Source organism: Nicotiana sylvestris, chromosome 9 (genome assembly GCF_000393655.2).
Source record: "Nicotiana sylvestris chromosome 9, ASM39365v2, whole genome shotgun sequence".
NCBI lineage: Eukaryota > Viridiplantae > Streptophyta > Magnoliopsida > Solanales > Solanaceae > Nicotiana > Nicotiana sylvestris.
Genome location: NC_091065.1, coordinates 172,362,304 through 172,375,049, shown reverse-complemented (window position 1 = coordinate 172,375,049; position 12,746 = coordinate 172,362,304). Strand labels below are relative to the sequence as shown.

The 12,746-nt window shown below is 41.0% G+C and overlaps 3 protein-coding genes and 2 long non-coding RNA genes across 6 annotated transcripts; 4 read left to right on the top strand and 1 right to left on the bottom strand.

The window, feature by feature from the left end:
• Positions 1-308: 308 nt before the first annotated feature.
• Positions 309-2,057, top strand: LOC138878609 (uncharacterized). Its single transcript, XM_070158302.1, has 2 exons — positions 309-884; positions 1,074-2,057. The coding sequence occupies exons 1-2, from the start codon at positions 309-311 to the stop codon at positions 2,055-2,057; spliced, it is 1,560 nt and encodes a 519-aa protein (XP_070014403.1).
• LOC138877049 (uncharacterized) lies at positions 1,833-3,482 on the top strand. Its single transcript, XM_070156493.1, has 2 exons — positions 1,833-2,350; positions 2,454-3,482. The coding sequence occupies exons 1-2, from the start codon at positions 2,324-2,326 to the stop codon at positions 3,369-3,371; spliced, it is 945 nt and encodes a 314-aa protein (XP_070012594.1). The 5' UTR covers positions 1,833-2,323; the 3' UTR covers positions 3,372-3,482.
• Positions 3,483-3,647: 165 nt separating this feature from the next.
• On the top strand, positions 3,648-5,330 carry LOC104244195 (uncharacterized). 2 transcript variants are annotated; one of them, XR_715423.2, is made up of 3 exons: positions 3,648-3,872; positions 4,147-4,458; positions 4,539-5,330. It is a non-coding gene; the product is annotated as an uncharacterized lncRNA (long non-coding RNA). The 2 variants fall into 2 exon arrangements; XR_011402403.1 differs by lacking the exon at positions 3,648-3,872 and having other exon boundaries at positions 3,931-4,458.
• A 165-nt stretch (positions 5,331-5,495) lies between these two features.
• LOC104241573 (uncharacterized) lies at positions 5,496-6,753 on the top strand. The gene is made up of 3 exons (XR_714760.2): positions 5,496-5,720; positions 5,995-6,306; positions 6,387-6,753. It is a non-coding gene; the product is annotated as an uncharacterized lncRNA (long non-coding RNA).
• A 2,813-nt stretch (positions 6,754-9,566) lies between these two features.
• LOC138878608 (uncharacterized) lies at positions 9,567-11,147 on the bottom strand. The gene is made up of 3 exons (XM_070158301.1): positions 10,614-11,147; positions 10,278-10,334; positions 9,567-10,169 (listed from the first exon to the last, which is right to left on the bottom strand). The coding sequence occupies exons 1-3, from the start codon at positions 11,145-11,147 to the stop codon at positions 9,567-9,569; spliced, it is 1,194 nt and encodes a 397-aa protein (XP_070014402.1).
• Between the last annotated feature and the right edge of the window lie 1,599 nt (positions 11,148-12,746).

Genomic DNA, 12,746 nt, shown 5'->3' with positions numbered 1-12,746 from the left:
TAACAATTTAAGCGACCGTGCTAGAACCACGGGATTCGAGGGTGCCTAACACCTTCCCTCGGGTCAACAGAATTCCTTACTTAGAATTTCTGGTTCGCAGACTTCATTTGGAAAAGTCGAAAATTTCCTCGATTTGGGATTCAAGATAAACCGGTGACTTGGGACACCAAAAGCCAAACATTTCCCAAGTGTCGACTCTGAATTAAATAAATAATCCCATTTCGAATATTGTCACTTAAATTGGAAAAACTCCCCTCGCGCATTTATCCTTAGGGGCGGGCGCGCAAAAAGGAGGTGTGACAACTAGCATGAAGGTCCCTATTTTGAAGTCCGCAACTCATCGGGAAGTCGCGCCGTCTGAATTTTCTCATCGCAATGGATGCTTCCACACTTGGAATGTTCCCCCTTCTGGCTTTGGCAAGGTTCGCTACATACCCGGCTACTGGGAGTGGGTAGAAGATGTGCTCCCCCACCACAAAATTTTTTTGGAAGATCTGAAGGTCTACGATGCCATATACGCTTCATTGTTTACGTACGATTATAACGACAACGTGCTTCAGGCCTTTTGTGAGCTTTGGCGTCCTTCCACCAACACACTTTCTACCTTCATTGGAGAATTATCTATATTTTTATGGGACCTGCGAACCATTGGAGGCCTTCCCATGCATGGGTCCTTTTATGACGAAGTAGTTCCTTCAGCGAAGGAGTTGATAGAAATGGACCATCAAGTGAAGCCATTCCTCTCAGAAAGCTGCTTATACTTGTTTTCAGCGTTCCACAGGCTTGCAAAAGGGGAATTTCATGAGTTCTCCGTCCATGATTGGGTGGGGTTCTGGTTTAGAGGGCCGAGCAGGTATGCTGAGCCTCTGCAAAAGACGTCAAAGGTACGGACCACCAAGCCGAGGTAGAATCATAATCCTTCGGGACGTATAGACAAAACCTTCCTACCATGAACAAACGAGGAGAATGCCCCCTTTATCGAGCTAGGTGTGGAAGAGTCTCTTATAAATGAGACTAACTTGGCGGCTTTCCTTGCATGTTGGCTCTGTAAGTTTGTGCTTCCAAATAAGAAGGTTGACCACGTTCGTGCTAGTGTTTTCAAAGTTGCAAGCTTAATGGCTCGTGGAGTAAAATTCTCTTTAGCAGTCCTGCTCCTTGCGAGCATATACCATGGCTTGAGGGAGATCTCCACTTCCAATGACCTGATTGCAAGTGATGTAATTTTTCCCATACACTATGTGTGTGGTTGGATGGGAGAGTATTTTGAGACCCACCATCGTGTTAATCACATGAACCGAAGTTTACCCTTATGCAAAATTTTAGGCGAGAAGGTGGATAAATATTTCAACCTTTCTGATGCTCGAAGGTTGTTCCAACGTGATGATGCCCGTCAACTCTACCATTTGGCATTGTTGCGCGGCAAAGAGTTACACTTTACGGAAAATGGCAAACTTTCAGATTCGTTCAGCGAATTTTTTATATCTCTTCGCTCTAGCTATCTCACCCTTAGGCATGATGCTACTTTTATCGTGGAGTCCTACAACCCTCACAGGTTTAGTAGGCAGTTTGGTTTTTGCCAAGACATCCCTGGAGATCTTATGGAGCAGCCCTATGATGGTACGTTGCAGGCACTAGTGCAACTTTGGGATTCATCCACACGTCTTGGTACCTCCTTGAAATTCATTGTGCCACTACGTCCGTTAAACGATGTGACCTTAATGACTCGTGAGTACATAGACTGGTGGCCAATACATCGACTAGATCCTTCAAAAAAGAACCCTCATATTGTTTCGACAAGTCCAAGGCAAGATCAAGTGCATGTGCGATCTAAAGGGGTCCCGAGTCGACTGAAAGTAAAGCTACCTTCTCCTTCTTCCAAGCCTAAGACGAAGTCAAATGACCTTCTGCAAGCAGCCCAGACCCTTTCCAAGTCCAAAGTCATGAAGGATGGGAATGCACCGACGAAAAAGAAAGTTAGGCGACGTTCATTGGCCTTGAAGACAACTACTACTGCCCCAAGGTATCCAACGACTCTTGCAAAAGGAAGGAGTGCCTAGTTTCGTCAAACTAGGGCAGTGATAGAGAGCCCAACCTTGTGCCACTTTGTGAAGAGAAAAATCATCTTCCCATTGTTCCAAATGGTATTGGAGATATTACTATAGCTTCCAGTCCAGTAGAGAGTGAATCTAGCGAAGACCACCATTGGAACCGTCCGAACAAGAAGGCGAAGGAGTTGGGTGACGTCTGTTGCGGTACTGCTGCCTTAGATACCATCATTATTGAGGATGATGCCTTTATGGATGAGGATACGGGCTAATTAACAATGCCATTCCCTGAATTACCAGAACAAGTAGAGTTCTTCTTGTTTGTATTCCTATTACTTTATTTTTTTTTCCTTTTTTTTTGAATACTAACAGCTTTTTCTTCTTCTTCTTCTATATATATATTTTCAGTCGGATCTTCAAGAATTATGCAATGATGAGCTTGGGGGTGACATTATTGAGGATTGCTTTGCTGACATAGATGATCTTGGTATGACAGCAAAGAGTTCCCATAAGTCACCAAATGGTTCTAAGTATCATGGTATGGGTGGAGCCTCTTCGGTGGAGTTAATACCACCTAGAAAGCCATATTCTTCTTCTCCAGTTCATAGAAAGTTTATCCAACCAGCTGTGACGAGTGAAGCTACGGCTGCTACAACTGAGGTCATGCACCCAAAATCGTTTAGGCCTTCCTCATGGCCATTGCAGCCTGGTGCTTCAAGCAAAGAGCCGCATGGGACTATTTGTCGTGCCAAATCAACTTTTGTTTCTGTGATGTGGCGTGAATTATGCGAGTGGATCAAAGAGTTCTCTGTAGATTCCACAGATAGCTTTATGAAGTTGGAGGAAAGTATTAGTTTGATTCTTACGGAAATACGAAGAGAGAATATCATTGATATTTCTACTTTGGAGGATCTTGTTGAAGCTTTCTTCAAGACTTATACAGAGTATGATGCTTTAAGATCGTCCAAGATGAGTAGAGAATTACACCAAGATTCACTCTCTAATGCGCAACAACACCTCGATGATGCGAAGTTGGAATATGGGAAGGCAAATGAGTCTGCTGAAAGACTTCAAGTGGCTCTTGCGAGTGTCGAGACACAATTAGCAGCCCTGACCTATAAAAAGAAGAAGATCATCGTGCTCCTGGATAAACAACAAGAGATGCTGTCCAAAAGTCAAAAGGAAATCACCGTTACCGAAGGCGAGATTTATACCATTGAGGTGAATGTTCCGTTGTCGGATGATAAAGCGGAGAAACTGTCACTCTTGAAAGACGCAGTTAAAACGAGTCTCCAGCAAATCTTTAGCTTCAAACCTTTTCCATAGCTTTAGATTTTTTATTTTTTATTTAGGATCCCCTGCTTCTTTCTTATTTTGGAGACGAATATCATGTATTGATATTTCTTTTCTTAGAGCAATAAAAGTACTTTCTTTTTATTTGCGTTGTCTCATTGAATTTTGAGTTTCCTGTGAATTATGGCATGGATGAATTATACAGATATATCGAGGTTAATTGAGATAAACTAACTGGTGTCATAGTTCTGAAACCGTTTATTTCTAAAACATATGACGCTCAGGTTCTTTGCTTGGTCGATTCTCCATCTTTACACTTTTGTATAATTCCCATTTTTGGTGTGTTGCTGGTCAGAGTTGCACCTTATGTTTGTTGATCACTGCTTCCTGATGCTGCTAAGAAAGGTCGTTGAACGACCAAAGTTGCTTTTTCAGATGCTTTGCTCCGTTGTTGGAGACATGCCGAATGAAACGCTGCGGCACTTTTTATTGTCACAATACTTGAGCTCGATCGGCTGTGTCTACTACACAATGGTAAGTTATTTTGCTGATAGTGTTCAAAGTTGTTGCGCTGCTTTAATTATGCTTCTTAGAAGAATTCCCTTTGTTTTTTGGTTCAGTTTCCACTGCGGTGGAAAAGCTGTTTTTTTTAAGTTGCAGCCATCTACTCATGGAGGCTTCAGTCGAATGACCATTCCCAAATGCGAGCCATGGACTCCATTCAGTGACAAACATATTTAGGCGACTCTTTACTGGATGCACGTATTTGATGAATTCTAACTGGACGACTTGCTCATATGTTTTTTAGGGACTTCGCAGTGCGTCCGTTTGTATTGAAGGCCTACGCCAAGATCCGAAAATAGTACACAGCAAAAGCTTCATGATATGATGCTGGAGAGGCAGTGAAGATCACGTGCGGCAGAGTTGTTTTCTATTACAACATATGTCATTCACTTCATGCGCCTTGAAATTCCTTCCGCATTGGTCCGAGCTGATTCCTGAAGTTGATCTCTAAGTCAGATACATATGTTTTACAGCTTTGCGCGCTCTAGTGGAAAAAAATCCATATCTTCAGTTAGAAGCGCTCAAATCACGAAACCCTTAATCCCCTAGAAACCAGGTATCAAGTGCTGCAACATATTAAAGTTTCAGATTGAATATCTTTCTGGACCGACCAGAACTAATTTTTTTTTTTTGAAGGCGGCCTCCAATCATGACTCGCTCCTTTCACGGCTTTGTCCACTCTTGCTGAACCAGCCATATCTTGGTGTAGGTGGGTGCAACCCGAAGTCTAGTTTATGCACCCGAAACCAGACTTATACCGCAACCTCGTGTCAAAATTTCAGATCAAAATTCCTTCTGGATTAGTTGCAGTAGTTTCTTGAATTTGTTCTAACTGCAGTAACTTTACAGGTTTGCATAATTTTAGCGTAGAACATCATATCCCGAGCTAGGAGTGTCGGAATCCTGATCCGTCTGTGCTGTTAGGAAGTAAACTTAGAAACCTTCAGCATGTATGCATTTCATATTAGGACTCCTTCAGGGCTGTCAACAGAAAATTCTTGAAGTCAACCTTACTGCAGTAAACTTTCAAACTCGTGTACTTTCAACGAAAAGTAATGTATCTTGAGCTAGGAGTATCGGAATTGCAATCCGTTAGCAGCCCTGACCTATAAAAAGAAGAAGATCATCGTGCTCCTGGATAAACAACAAGAGATGCTGTCCAAAAGTCAAAAGGAAATCACCGTTACCGAAGGCGAGATTTATACCATTGAGGTGAATGTTCCGTTGTCGGATGATAAAGCGGAGAAACTGTCACTCTTGAAAGACGCAGTTAAAACGAGTCTCCAGCAAATCTTTAGCTTCAAACCTTTTCCATAGCTTTAGATTTTTTATTTTTTATTTAGGATCCCCTGCTTCTTTCTTATTTTGGAGACGAATATCATGTATTGATATTTCTTTTCTTAGAGCAATAAAAGTACTTTCTTTTTATTTGCGTTGTCTCATTGAATTTTGAGTTTCCTGTGAATTATGGCATGGATGAATTATACAGATATATCGAGGTTAATTGAGATAAACTAACTGGTGTCATAGTTCTGAAACCGTTTATTTCTAAAACATATGACGCTCAGGTTCTTTGCTTGGTCGATTCTCCATCTTTACACTTTTGTATAATTCCCATTTTTGGTGTGTTGCTGGTCAGAGTTGCACCTTATGTTTGTTGATCACTGCTTCCTGATGCTGCTAAGAAAGGTCGTTGAACGACCAAAGTTGCTTTTTCAGATGCTTTGCTCCGTTGTTGGAGACATGCCGAATGAAACGCTGCGGCACTTTTTATTGTCACAATACTTGAGCTCGATCGGCTGTGTCTACTACACAATGGTAAGTTATTTTGCTGATAGTGTTCAAAGTTGTTGCGCTGCTTTAATTATGCTTCTTAGAAGAATTCCCTTTGTTTTTTGGTTCAGTTTCCACTGCGGTGGAAAAGCTGTTTTTTTTAAGTTGCAGCCATCTACTCATGGAGGCTTCAGTCGAATGACCATTCCCAAATGCGAGCCATGGACTCCATTCAGTGACAAACATATTTAGGCGACTCTTTACTGGATGCACGTATTTGATGAATTCTAACTGGACGACTTGCTCATATGTTTTTTAGGGACTTCGCAGTGCGTCCGTTTGTATTGAAGGCCTACGCCAAGATCCGAAAATAGTACACAGCAAAAGCTTCATGATATGATGCTGGAGAGGCAGTGAAGATCACGTGCGGCAGAGTTGTTTTCTATTACAACATATGTCATTCACTTCATGCGCCTTGAAATTCCTTCCGCATTGGTCCGAGCTGATTCCTGAAGTTGATCTCTAAGTCAGATACATATGTTTTACAGCTTTGCGCGCTCTAGTGGAAAAAAATCCATATCTTCAGTTAGAAGCGCTCAAATCACGAAACCCTTAATCCCCTAGAAACCAGGTATCAAGTGCTGCAACATATTAAAGTTTCAGATTGAATATCTTTCTGGACCGACCAGAACTAATTTTTTTTTTTTGAAGGCGGCCTCCAATCATGACTCGCTCCTTTCACGGCTTTGTCCACTCTTGCTGAACCAGCCATATCTTGGTGTAGGTGGGTGCAACCCGAAGTCTAGTTTATGCACCCGAAACCAGACTTATACCGCAACCTCGTGTCAAAATTTCAGATCAAAATTCCTTCTGGATTAGTTGCAGTAGTTTCTTGAATTTGTTCTAACTGCAGTAACTTTACAGGTTTGCATAATTTTAGCGTAGAACATCATATCCCGAGCTAGGAGTGTCGGAATCCTGATCCGTCTGTGCTGTTAGGAAGTAAACTTAGAAACCTTCAGCATGTATGCATTTCATATTAGGACTCCTTCAGGGCTGTCAACAGAAAATTCTTGAAGTCAACCTTACTGTAGTAAACTTTCAAACTCGTGTACTTTCAACGAAAAGTAATGTATCTTGAGCTAGGAGTATCGGAATCGCAATCCGTTTGCTCCAGTAGAAAGTAAACTTAGAGACCTTCAACATGTATGAATTTCATAGCAAAAATCCTTTTGGGCTGTTAACAGAAATTTTTTGAAGTTGGCCTAACCGCAGTAAACTTTCCGATTTGCGTACTTTCAGCGAAAAACAATGTATCTTTAGTTAGGAGTATCGGAATTGCAATCCGTTTGATCCGTTAGAAAGTAAACTTAGAGACCTACAACGCATATGAATTTCATAGCAAAACTCCTTTTGGGCTGTCAACAGCTTTTTTTGTTTTGAAGTTGGCCTAACCACAGTAAACTTTCTGATTCGTGTACTTTCAGCGAAAAACAATGTATCTTGAGCTAGGGGAATCGGAATTGAAATCCGTTTGCTCCGTTAGAAATTACACTCAGAGGCTTACAACTCATACGATTTCCATAGCAAAACTCCTTTCGAGCTCTTAACAGAAAATTCTTGAAGTTGGCCTAACCGCAGTAAACTTTCAAACTCGTGAACTTTCTTTTTTTTTTTTTTTTTTTTTGTTTTTCTTGCAAAAGAGATCATATCTTGTGTATGGTGAATCCGAATTGCGATATGTCTGGTCCTTTGGCATCTTACCTTCGAAATCCATGGTCATGCCGAAGATGAAGACCGAGTTCATCCCTGAAGAGCGAGCACATGGCACCTCTCATCGGATTGGCGCGGAAGAGGCTTGGAGTTGGAGCGACTGTATTCTTCTATGCAAGCGCAGAGTTCTTGAAGATTGGCGCGGAACAGGCTTGGAGTTGGCCTTTCCAACTTCGGCGAGCAAGCACTTGGCGTGTCTCTGCTACTTTGACTTCATAGCATTTCATGCTTGCATTAAAAAAACTGTATCTCGACCTAGGAGTGTCCAAACTGCAATCCGCTTGGTTCTGCAGAATCAAAACTTGCAACAGGACAAGTCGGAATGAACTTTTGAAGGTGATGCACAAGTTTGTCATTTCGGCTTCACAACACTGCATGCTGTCATTGGAACGAAAAATACCTCAAGCTAGGAACGTCCAAATCGCTAGCCGTCTGAGCCACTGGAAAGAAGACTCAGAGTAAGGAAATCCCCGAAACATCATGGAAGGATTCTGAGCAGATTAGCCGCAGCAATATTTTGAAATTCACCCATCTATCTGCCGAACTCGCTATTCAACTTTGTGTGCACTCGTGGAAAAATTCATATCTCAATCTACAAGTGTCAGAATCGCAAGCCATCTGTGCCATTGGAGAGAACACTACAATTTCTGCAACTTGAAGATATCAAGGACGAACTCCTTTCGGATTGCCCGCAACAGTAGTTTGAAATTGCTCCTAATGTCTGCCGCACTTGCAATCCAGCTTTGCGCGCTTTTGTAAAAAACTTCATATCTCAAGCTATGGGTATCGGGATCCCACGACGTCTGCAACATCGGAAAGATAAGTTTGATACCTACAACACCTGAAAATATCGTGGCAGAACTCCTTTTAGATTGGTCACGATATTACTTTGAATTCGCTCCTGATGTCCGCCTTGCGTTTGTTTTTGCTTTGTGCACTTCTGTCGAATGATTCATATCTCGAGCTAGGAGACTCCAAATTGAGATCCATTTGCGCTGTTAGAAAGTACACTTAGAGATCTGCAATACATATGAGTTTCGTGGCATAACTCCTTCCGAGCTAGAAACAGAAAATTCTCAAAGTCCACGTAGCTGCAGTAACTTTCAGATTCGTGTAGTTCCGGCAAAAAAATCATGACAAACTAGACATACAAATCTACAACATATAAAATGTTAGGAGCAAAACGTCTTCAAGATGGACTGCAGTAGTTTTTCAAAGTTGATCCCGTCGTCTGTCGAGCTTGCTTTCCAGCTCTATGCTCTCTGAATTGTCCTACAAATGTTTTTTTTCTTCTTGAAATTGACTCTATAGTCTTGCGTGTAGTAGCTTTGGCTATATGCGTCACAAATCTTATCTCTTCATTTATTTCTTTTGAAGACTCGCAAAGAAGCTCAAAGAGTCTGGATATCAGACCGAGGTGTCATACAAGATGTGGAGCCACCCCTTCACCAACTATTGCACTTGATTTGTTGATAGTCTTGAAGCTCATCAATGGCGGCTCCCATGGTGATTGGGACCTTCAACCAACAATTGAGAATGGCATCAAATGTGGAGATGTCATATAGACTTAGAAAAGCATTTAGACGAGTCAACAACAAAGCCTAGTTTACGATTATCTTCATGATTTAGGCTTTTGTATAGAAAAATGTCTAGTTCCTGTTGTATCTACATTTTTGGATGTATCAACTTTTGTACTATTGAAGAAATAAAACATCTTTTATATTTCAACGCAAATCGTCTCATTTTCCTCATAGATATGTGCCTCTACACTTGGAAGAATTAATGTAATGATCCGATGATGCCAAACTTTTATTTTTTTAAAACTCATGCGACTGAACTTAGAATGAAAGTCTAAGCTGCCTACGTACCTCGATAAAGAGGATCAAGTCATAACGTAGTTCAGAGGGATGATTTTTTTTTGTTTTTTTTATGTCCTAATTTTTTCCTAGGCCACCTCTCGCGAGGTTTTCAACCTAGCGGACTTCTTTTTTTTTGGTTGGGCCGTACACAGTTTAGACTCATGCGGGCCAGGAGTGTAGCAACGTGCAGTTTAGGATCATGCATCAAGGAGCGTCATAACTTGCAGTTTAGGCTCATACGTCGAGGAGCGTTGCAACTTCAAGGATAGTACTTCTTCAAAAAGTTGCCATTGATAGGGCTAATTCTCATGCCATCTGCATCAACCAGCTTGTAAGCCCCACTTGAGTAAGCTTCTTGTACAACATAGGGCCCATCCCATTTTGAAGTGAACTTCCCTACAGGTTTATGGGAAGTAATTATAGGTCTTCGTACGATAAGGACTTGATCTCCTACTTGAAAGGATCTCGGGCGAACTCTTTTATTGAAGACACGAGACAATCGAGCTTGATAACATTCAAGACTCTGTTGAGCTTCCAACCTCTTCTCATCAAGAGCCTCCAACTCTGCTAATCGAAGTTGAGCATTTTCTTCACCAGTGATCCCTTCTTGAATAGCCAGTCGTAATGAAGGTATTTGACGCTCAAGTGGCAAGACGGCTTCGACTCCATAAACAAGTGAATACGGAGTTGCTTGTGTTGGCGTGAGGTGAGTCGTCCTATATGCCGATAGAGCTTCTTCCATACGGTCATTCCAATCTCGTTTGGATTTGGAGACGACTTTCTTTAGCAAGTTGCATAGAGTTTTGTTGAATACTTCAGCCAGACCATTGGCGGCAGCATTGTACATCGAAGAGTTACGTTTCTTGAAGCCAAAGAGATCACAAACCTTATTCATCAACCTATTATCGAATGGCTTTCCATTATCCGTTATTATGTAACGGGGAATGCCAAAGCGATAAATAATGTTTACTCGGATGAAATTAGCAACATTTTCCTTCTTTACTTCCTTAAGAGCAACAACTTTAGCCTATTTTGAGAAGTAATCGGTTGCAGCCAGGATGTATAGGTGCCCACCAGAGGACTTTGGTAGTGGTCCAACAACATCCAATCCCCAAGCGTCAAACGTCCAGGATTCCACAGTCGGGTGCAACACTTCAAGAGGTTGATGAATAAAATTCGCATGGAATTGACAAGCCTTGCATCTTCGAGCATAGTCCAAGCAATCTTTTACCATCATTGGCCAATAATATCCCATCTTTTTTATATGGAAGTGGAGCTTTGGTCCAGACTGGTGTGACCCACATACCTCAGAATGCGCTTCTTGTAAAGCTTGGAGTGTTTCATCTTCCCCTAAGCATAGCAAGAGTAGTCCCTCGAATGATCTTCTGTATATGGTATCTTTGTAGTAAAGGAAGCGAGGTACACGACGACAGATTTCAGTTCTTCTCCGCGGATTTTCTGGAAGTATCCCATAACACAAGTAATCAATAATGGGTTGTCTCCATTCTTCTTTCTCGACTTCAGAAACAGCGACAAGATGCTTGAGTTTATTTTCTTTACCTTCAGCCTCATTTGGCGACGGTACTACCCATTTTTTGTAGACAATAACTTGCGCTTGATCAAGCAGGGTTAACAATGAAGCTAGGGCAGCTAAAGCATCCGCTTTCTTGTTTTCTTTCCTTGGCACATGCTGAATAGTCACATCACTGAGCCAACCCATTAATTTTTTAGCGTAATCATGATATGGGCATAGTTCAGGCATCTTGACCTCATAACTACCTAAAAGCTGATTGACCACTAACTGGGAGTCTCCAAAGACTTGCAATTGCAATTGCTTCATATTTCAAGCCCAAGTATTAATGCTTGGTACTTAGCAACATTGTTGGAACAGAGTTGTGTCAAGGTGAAGGAGTAGGGCAAGACTTCACCTTGGGAAGTGACAAATACTACACCAACACCAGCTCCTCGACGATGTGCAGCACCATCAAAGTACATCTTCCATGGAGGTTAAACTTCAACGACCATTGCATCCTCATCAGGTAGTTTGTCGGTTAGCTCCCAGTCATCAGGTATCAGATGATCTGCCAAGAAGTCTGCCAATGCTTGTCCTTTTACAGCCTTTTGAGGAATGTATAAAATCTCGAATTGTTGAAATTAGAGGTACAATCTCACTAGTCGATCGCTACGAATAGGTTTTGACATCACAAACTTGATGGGATTTGCCTTAGAAACAAGACGAACAATATGAGATTGAAAGTAATGCTTCAACTTTTGAATTGAGAAGACTAGCGACAAACACAACTTTTCAATTGGCGAATAATAGCATGTTTGGCCAAGCTGGAGAAATCAGCTTATTTTGAGAAGTGCTTTTGAAAAAAGTACTTTTGGAGAGAATCAGTTTGTGTTTGGCTAATCAGTCTGAGAAGCACTTTTGAGAAATAATTTGTGTTTGGCCAAGCTTTTTAGAAAGTGCTTTTAAATGTCAAATTACGAATAAGGACATGAATAGATTTACTTAATAATTAATATTATAAGTAAATAATATCAAGATTTTGTTATTACATGCAATAATTAAAAAAAATTCATTTTATTTAAGTAAAATATGAAAATAAAATTAAAAAGTACTTAATTCTTTTAATATAAGTTAAATATATTAAAATTCCTTCAACAAATATAAAAGCATTCACCCCTAAAGACACTATATATTAGAAAGTTTCCTAAAAATAAGAAGAAATATTTATAAATTAATATCCTAAGTATTAGGTTTAAGGGTTATTTTGGTATATACTATATTTTGTTAAGGGTATTTTAGGTAAGAAGAAAAGCAAAAACTGCTTCTGCTTCTGCTTTTGGAAAGAAGCTACTTTTTTCTGCTTCTCTGAAACTGCTTCTGCTTCTTCCCAAAAGCACATTTTTTTCCCAAATAAGTTTGGCCAAACACCTCAAATTAGGGAAAAAGGCACTTTTTTGTCTTGAGAAGCTTGGCCAAACAAGCTATAATTCAGCTCGTTCGGTGTCATCATCCTGCTCAAGTAGTAAAGAGAGTTTTCTTTCCCTTCACTATTTTCTTGGGCCAACAGTGCTCCAACGGACCTTTCTTGTGCCGCAATGTATAGTATCAATAGCTTTCCAGGTATAGGGGCTGCTAAAACTGGAGGCTTCATCAAGTAGGATTTAATGCTCTCAAAGGCATTACTGCATGCTTGGTCCCATTTGAAAGGGACACCTTTCTTCATAAGGCGACTGAATGATTGATCCTTGATCGGCTCACGCTATGTGGTGTAAGTGAGGAGGACCCATCACTTGAAGCATCATCATCTTCCTTCACAGCAGAGTGCTTGGATCAGGAGAGGTCAAGCAGAGCAAGAGTTTTCTTGATCTTTTCAGCAACATCGCTTCCTTCTTCAGATACGTTTGTGGAAGATCTTGCTCCTTTTGA

Bases quoted from the DNA above. Each gene is read 5' to 3' on its own strand.
- LOC138878609 (XM_070158302.1), top strand. From the start codon at position 309: ATGAAGGTCCCTATTTTGAAGTCCGCAACTCATCGGGAAGTCGCGCCG. The intron at 885-1,073 runs GTACGGACCACC...CCAAATAAGAAG, and splicing joins CTCTGCAAAAGACGTCAAAG to GTTGACCACGTTCGTGCTAG.
- LOC138877049 (XM_070156493.1), top strand. From the start codon at position 2,324: ATGCCATTCCCTGAATTACCAGAACAA. The intron at 2,351-2,453 runs GTAGAGTTCTTC...ATATATTTTCAG, and splicing joins TCCCTGAATTACCAGAACAA to TCGGATCTTCAAGAATTATG.
- LOC138878608 (XM_070158301.1), bottom strand. From the start codon at position 11,147: ATGAAGCAATTGCAATTGCAAGTCTTTGGAGACTCCCAGTTAGTGGTC. The intron at 10,335-10,613 runs GTATGTGGGTCA...TTCTCAAAATAG, and splicing joins TACAAGAAGCGCATTCTGAG to GCTAAAGTTGTTGCTCTTAA. The intron at 10,170-10,277 runs GTAAACATTATT...TTTGGCTTCAAG, and splicing joins ATGTTGCTAATTTCATCCGA to AAACGTAACTCTTCGATGTA.